Consider the following 7,300-nt stretch of genomic DNA (forward strand, 5'->3'; position numbering starts at 1 on the left):
TCGGCCTAACTGAGGGGTCTCCGAGCTATAGGGGTTCATTGTGGTTGAGGTGGTAAATCATGTGTAAGGGCATCATAAAGAGGTTGAGGATGAAATATAAGCTGCCCTCTTAACCTGATGACCTTCTCTGACAGCAGACATATCTGCTCAACCATCTTCTCAATCTAGGGTTGGACAGATGTACCAGCAGCAATGTGGGCATTCGTGACCCTAGTGTATGTGGATTTTCCATAGTGGTCTAATAGATAGAGCTACATATCAAAGCTTAGTTTCTTGTTGGAGAAGTAATTAGCTTTTCATAAGGTCCCCGCAAACGACGCCAACTGATGAGGTAACAAAAATCACAAGGAATTTTCTAAGGTGAATTACTCCTTGAAATCCCTCTAAATACTTTATGATGAATTCAATGACCACACAGGCTTTTCCTTAGGCAAATCTTTCTCTAGGGAAATGTCAGCTCTTCTAGAATAACTACCTGCATAAAATCTTTTAGGAGTGTTGATGAGGGACCCTCTAAAGATCAGGTCAGTACTAGGAATATTTTTGGTGTAACCTGCTTAACCGCTTTTTATGATCGGCTTGTTTTAACTCGCAAGTGCACGAGTGTGCGATGTAGCAATTAACTCGGTAAGATCGAGGTCATATCCACAGAGAGCTAGATCTGGAAATTAAGCTAAGTAACAAAAAAAACTCAAGAGGAATTAAATTAACAATAACTTGGTTGAAAATAATTGATGGATTTGTTTTTAAAGATAAAAAAAAAATGTAAATAGATTTTAAATGACAAGAAAAAGTAAGTCTTGGTCCAAATCAATTTTAATGGTGATGTATTGGTGATTTCTTCAACATATATAAGATAACTCAACCTAATATCAACGATGGTGATATTAGATCGGAAGATATTACAATGAAGATTAGAAAGATGAAGATTGATTATTGCTTAAGAATGAACAAGTACTTTCATATTAAGTAAGACATTGAATCAAGCAATCTCTATACCAAAACTAAAGTTTGTGCATAAAAATTCAAGATTATAACATTACCTAAATGATTTCTAAAATTTCTTTACAATAATAAAGCATTCATGAAGAAAATAAGAAGATAAACATTAAGATTCATTCATATCCTAAAGAACTCACCTCAATCACCATTATCCTTGATTTGGATCCAAGAAAGAGTTTAGCCAACCATGATTATATATAAGAACACTTCAATAAACATGAAAGAACTTGAATCCAACTGAAATAATAAGTTTTACAAACTAAAGAACCGAAATCTATAAAGAAGAACACAATACAATTTCAGAAAAAATTCGGACACAAATCTGACTCTAACTTTGGACAGCAATTCGACCCTCTTAGAAGCTTTTTTTCGAGAAGTCTATTAGAGACATATTTATAGGAAATTCTGTCACCTTTCCAGATCATTAAAGAACAGCTCATTTGGACACCTGAGTCAAAAGTTATGGGCAAAACACCGAAAGGTGTTCTGAAAAATCAAATCAAGACAGCTTTACAACTACTTTGGTGCACGTTTTTCTTCCTCATTTATGAGGTGTCTCCTTCTTCTTTTTGACCCAAAATAATGTTAAAATATCCCCTCCAGCTTTCCATCCATGTGCTTACCTTCTTGGATCAATGGATTACCCAAAATAAATCAATTGTTATTTGTTGTGTGGACATGTAAGATCATGGATTGTGTTTGGGTTGATTTGAAGGTTGATTTGGGGTTGATTTAGGGCTGATTTTGGGCTAAATTTGAGCATCAAATAAGTATACAAATGTACTTATTATTTGGGCTAAGATTGACATTGAAACCTTGAGTGTTTAATGGTTGAAGTTTGCACACAACATAAGGCAAGTTTGGGCTTGAAATAAATCATATGATATTCTTTTCTAGAATTGGAATAGAATTGATTTTTGGGACAAATTTGGAGCACTTATTTGAACCAATATTTGCTTCAATCTTCAACTAAATGTCTCTTCAATTCTTTGTTCTGAATTCCGACGTTGAATTTTCTGAATTAATTCATTTAAGCTCCAAAAACCTATCGAAACATTAAAACAAACTTCATTACTAAAAAACACATCAATTATTATAAAAACAACCAAATAAAAACAATAAATACATATGTAAAACAAGAGACTTAATGACACTTTTGATGCACAATCATAACCAAAGGTATTAATGGAAGTATTAATGAGCTTTTATCCCTGAGTACCTGTCTCTTCTCCTTTTTTGTATATTCATGCTTCCTTTTATATTACTTTATTTGACTTGCTTCATACAACGTAGGAAAGGTAGAGATGTAATCTTGTAATAGTAAAATAATATTATTTTACTACTCATGTCATCGCATCTAATTAATATAAGTATGGGCTACTTATTCGTATTTAATAAGATGTGATGGGTATTATAATTACTAAATCAGACCCAGAGTATACGGAGCTTGGTGTAGAGTGACCTGTCAGTTATGCACCAAATTTAAAGGATGTTGGGCTCAATCCATGCCCAACGCCCAGCAGAAAACCGGGCGCAAATGTATCCAGGTCCACTGTAGAGCTGGGCATGGACATGTCCAGGTCCACCAAGAGGCAGGGCATAGACGCGTACAGGCCCAATGTGGAGTTAGACGCGGTCGTGTCCTGGCTTAACATGGAGTTGGGCATAGTAACATCCAGGCCAAGTCGAGGGACTAGATGAGGACTCGTCTGCGCCCAACATAGAGTTAGGCGTGGTCACATCTGGACCCATCGTTGAGCTAGGCATGTCCTGACCCAACATAAAGTTGGATGCGGTCATGTCCACGCCTAACATGGAACTGGGAGTAGATGCAATTGCGCCCAATGCAGAGTTAGGCATGGTCACATCTAGACCCATCATGGAGCTAGACATGTCCTGTCATATTTGGGCCCAGTTGGGGGATGGGATGAAGACATGTCCACACCCAACATAAAGTTGGGCGTGGTCGTATTTGGGCCCATTTAGGGGACTGGACGAGAACACATCCCATCCAATAAAAAATTGGATGTGGTCACATTTGGACTTACTGTGGGGCTAAGCATGCAGTTACACCCTATATAGAGTTGGATATGAGTGTACCTCAATCTAATTTAAAGCTGGACACCTGAAAAGATATTTGGGTATGAGTGTACCAACCTAATTTGAAGCTGGACATGTGAAAAGACATTGCTTTATTTTGAATTATGACTGTCATGCATTGTTTGTTAAATAAGGTTGATTTGAGCACCCATGACTGATTAAATACAAATCGTATTCTCCTCTTCAATGTAAAATTGGTTAGATTTGGAAAACACAGGACTTCTCGAGCAGCTTCAGCTGCTAAAATTTGCTATGGATTTCTTCTTTCTCAACCCGCTCTTCTCCCTTCTCAACCCGTTGTCGATCTGTAAAAGATGCATCCATGCAACCTGTCTGGAACTCTTTGCTCTTCTATGCTTCTTCACACACCATAACTAATTGACTCGCATGAGAAATGGCGTGGTCAACACGGATATTGTACTCGTTCTATTCAACAGCAGTGGGGACTAGAGTCTATCGAACGATAGAATATTCTCAACATGAACTGAGACCCTTTCAACGGTTTTTAAAAAAAGACTAACCATGTTAAAAGTAAAGAGGGATAAGAAAGTCTTCCCCTTTCTAATCTTTTATTTTCTCTCAAGCAATATAAAGAATGCGAGGATCGATGGATGATTTGCCTTCTATCACTGTTATTTTGGATTCAAACAGAAAAGATACATTAATCTGAATACAAATGATTCAAACAAATTGGAGGATTGATTCATGGAATTTTTTCCTCGAAAACTCAAGAAAAAATTATGAGGGCAGATTGGCAGTTTATTATGAAATGTCAAAACAAGAAATAAATATTGAGGATTGATAGGGGAAGTAAACACGCAACGACAAAGACTCTCAGTAGCCAAAAGACCTTCTCCCCCCCCCCCCCCTCTCTCTCTGGGTCAAAAGAAGTATAAAGGACAGACTAACTACCGCAAAACCATGTAATCTTAAAACAAATGTTCTGCTCTTTTCCTTAGTATTTTTATTTTTTATTGTTATTATTTTAGTCTTTAGAAAGAAACAAAAAACCACCGCCTGTATTTCTGCTACATGCTAAATATACAAGGACATAGTTGTTGGAAGACTTACACTGAATTTGTTTGAAGAACGAGGAGGCAGAGAATTTGGCGGTGGTAAACGTCCGTGACAAGTGTTCATCTTATCATCAAAAAGGTGAATCTCTCTCTTTATACTTGTGTTTGCTTGTCTGTAAGGAGGTGAATATCAAAATTACGTACACAGATGATGATGATGATGATGATCCTTCCTGGATTTCTGCAGGGTCTTGTTCTTGTTTCTTCATCTTTCTCCTTTTGACATTTCTTCGTTATTTGAATTGATTGATCATTCAAGGAATTTGCAGTTTGTCGATGATCCTAGTTTTTCTGTTCTATGTAATCAGTGGCTACTTCTCTGATTGTTTTTCTTGTACTCCTATCTTGGATTCTTACTTCTTTTGTTTTATCAGGGTAAGTTCTTTCTTGTTCCTTTTGATCAATGAAGCTTCTTGAGGGAAAAAAATACAAAGAATGTGCAGTTGCTGCCTCTATGCAACAAATCCAGTGGACTAGACTTAAGGCTAATAATCTTTCAATTGTAACTAGGCTAATCAACCAATGATTCCTGCATGATGCATCATCCTGGAGAAGTAGAAATGAGGAGTATAAAATGTAATTTTATATTGCCCTGAAATTTGACACTTCAATTTTGAATGTGGAAGTTAGTTAGATTGGTGCAGCCAATGTTGAACATTATTTTGAATACACAGAGCATCATCCAATTGGAATTGAAGCACTCGTGGCAGCATCTTAATTGCTTTCTAGTACTTCAAATCCATGGCAATGATATTAGCCTAGTTACATCTTTCAAGGACATACCCCCCCTACATATGTAAGCTCAATTTGTTTTTCAGATGACCGGGGGCATCTTTGAAGAGAGAATGATGAGTTGCTTCGGCTGTTGCAAGGATGATGATATTCATAAAGCATCCAAAACTGGACCATTTCTGCCAAACCACACATCAAGTAAATCCATGATCCCTAACTACCTTATTTTTCACTCATTCTATTGCTGTTTGCCGAAACTGTGGAGAGATGCTGATCATATATATTGCACGATTCACATTTTCCATTTATTAGCATGCTTAGCTTTTTTTATCAAGTTATTAGCACCAAGATTTTGACAAGTTTGGATCTACATGTTATCCAATACAGGCATATCATGCACGTATTGGCATCGTGCCAATCCTTTCCTTCCTAATTTCTCTCTTTTCCATCTTCCATGGCTTCTAGTTTTAATGATATAAGTTGAAATTTGAATAGCTGTTTCGTATGCAGACAATACTGCTGCTAATCGCGTGAAGGAGCCTGTATCAAATAATGTGCAGACTGTAAACATTCAACCTATAGCTGTCCCTGCCATTTCAATGGATGAACTCAAGGAAATGACTGGTTATTTTACTGCTGGTGCTGTAATTGGCGAGGGTTCTTCTGGAAGAGTTTACTATGCTGTTCTGAAAAGTGGTCAAGCAACAGCTATCAAAAAGCTGGATTCAAGCAAGCAATCAGACCAAGAATTTCTAGCGCAGGTTAGGCATATGCACAGAAGTGATTGTGTTCGACTTTGCTATATAGTATGCGGCTTCCTGAATAAGATTTCATCCCTTGGCACATACCTTTGTAGGTCTCTATGGTCTCAAGATTAAAACATGCACATGTTCTTGAGCTGGTTGGTTACTGCGTTGATGGCCCTCTCCGTGTCCTTGCATATGAACATGCTTCTCAAGGATCCCTTCATGATATTCTACATGGTAAACAATACCATGGCATTATTCCTGTTTCCTATTCAGAAAGCTGCTTATGAACATCTTAAATCTTCTGTGAATGATTAGCTTGGAGTAACGTTGGATATTGCAGTGTGTGTATTCCATGAAAAGGAGGTAACCCATCCAAAGTCAAATCTTTGGATGGAATTATTTGATCAGTAATTTTCATCTCTTTGGTAATACAAAGATTTTCTTCAACTTGGGTTATACAGGAAAGAAAGGTGCTAAAGGAACAGAGCCAGGTCCTACTCTATCATGGGCACAAAGAGTGAAAATTGCAGTTGGAGCAGCAAGAGGATTGGAATATCTCCATGAAAAGGCAGAGCGTCATATTATCCACAACCTTGACATTAAATCAAGCAATGTGCTAATTTTTGATGATGATGTTGCTAAGATTGCTGATTTCGATTTGTCAAATCAAGCCCCTGACATGGCTGCACGTCTTTATTCCACTCGTGTTCTTGGAAACTTCGGTTATCATGCTCCAGAGTAAGCTTCTGTTCTCGTATTATGAACCGTATAGGCTTTGCTTTGGTACCCAACCCATCACATTGCTAAAATGGAAAATATTTGTGGTGAGCCCTCTCTTAATGTTAAGATTGTTAACCATGCTGAAACTTGCCTGTTTAATGCCAGGTATACAATGACTGGACAGCTTAGTTCAAAGAGTAATATTTACAGCTTTGGTGTCATCCTGCTGGAACTCTTAACTGGCCGTAAACCTGTAGATCATACACTACCACGAGGACAGCAGAGCCTTGTGACATGGGTAATACCCTTATCTGGTTCTGATTTTTACTGCTCTTGTACTTAAATTTTCTGGTTTGGTAGATTTGCAAGCATGGTTATAGCTGATCACTGGAACAATTCTGTGTTGCATTAGGCCACACCGAAGCTGAGTGAAGATAAGGTGAAGCTATGCATTGATCCTAAATTAGATGGGAAATTCCATCCTAGAGCAGCTGCTAAGGTATATAACTTCTGTAATATTCTGGATTTTTTAATTTGCATCAATTGCTTGTGGAATGTTTAATAGATTTTCGTTATGTGCTGTAAACAGTTTTCTGCTGTTGCTGCCTTATGTGTGCAATACGAAGCTGATTTTCGACCAAATATGAGCATAGTAGTGACAGCTCTTCAGCCTCTTCTGAAATATCAATCTGTTTCCGACCCAGTGAAACACTAAGCGTTTTGAATTCGCCTTGACCTCAAAATCTTCTTTTATGTTGTTGGTAAATGCACTGTGGAACTCCTGTACTGTGTAATCGATAGCGTTTACTCCATCTTTTACTGGACTTTGCTTCATAGACATGCAACCAATATTGTAATCCTGTAGCCTTCCACTATCACCTTTTCTTTTCAGTACTTGTTCAATATTGTACAGGTATTGAA

General features: G+C 37.5%; 1 protein-coding gene across 3 annotated transcripts; it reads left to right on the forward strand.

Moving 5' to 3' along the window:
- Window positions 1-4,169: 4,169 nt before the first annotated feature.
- Window positions 4,170-7,300, forward strand: LOC105107174 (pto-interacting protein 1). 3 transcript variants are annotated; one of them, XM_011001006.1, is made up of 8 exons: window positions 4,170-4,257; window positions 4,997-5,108; window positions 5,421-5,671; window positions 5,767-5,893; window positions 6,121-6,397; window positions 6,545-6,677; window positions 6,792-6,878; window positions 6,969-7,254. In XM_011001006.1, the coding sequence occupies exons 2-8, from the start codon at window positions 4,997-4,999 to the stop codon at window positions 7,092-7,094; spliced, it is 1,113 nt and encodes a 370-aa protein (XP_010999308.1). In that variant the 5' UTR covers window positions 4,170-4,257; the 3' UTR covers window positions 7,095-7,254. The 3 variants fall into 3 exon arrangements, with proteins under 3 accessions (XP_010999308.1, XP_010999306.1, XP_010999307.1); XM_011001004.1 differs by having other exon boundaries at window positions 4,174-4,257; window positions 5,406-5,671; XM_011001005.1 differs by lacking the exon at window positions 4,170-4,257 and adding an exon at window positions 4,571-4,754 and having other exon boundaries at window positions 5,406-5,671; window positions 6,969-7,300.

This window comes from Populus euphratica, unplaced genomic scaffold (genome assembly GCF_000495115.2).
Source record: "Populus euphratica unplaced genomic scaffold, PopEup_1.0 scaffold151.1, whole genome shotgun sequence".
NCBI classification, from domain to species: domain Eukaryota; kingdom Viridiplantae; phylum Streptophyta; class Magnoliopsida; order Malpighiales; family Salicaceae; genus Populus; species Populus euphratica.

Excerpts from the sequence above, each read along its gene's own strand:
- LOC105107174 (XM_011001004.1), top strand. The coding sequence starts at position 4,997 with ATGACCGGGGGCATCTTTGAAGAGAGAATGATGAGTTGCTTCGGCTGT. Across the intron at positions 6,398-6,544 it reads TTCGGTTATCATGCTCCAGA|GTATACAATGACTGGACAGC; the intron begins GTAAGCTTCTGT and ends GTTTAATGCCAG. Across the intron at positions 6,879-6,968 it reads ATCCTAGAGCAGCTGCTAAG|TTTTCTGCTGTTGCTGCCTT; the intron begins GTATATAACTTC and ends TGCTGTAAACAG.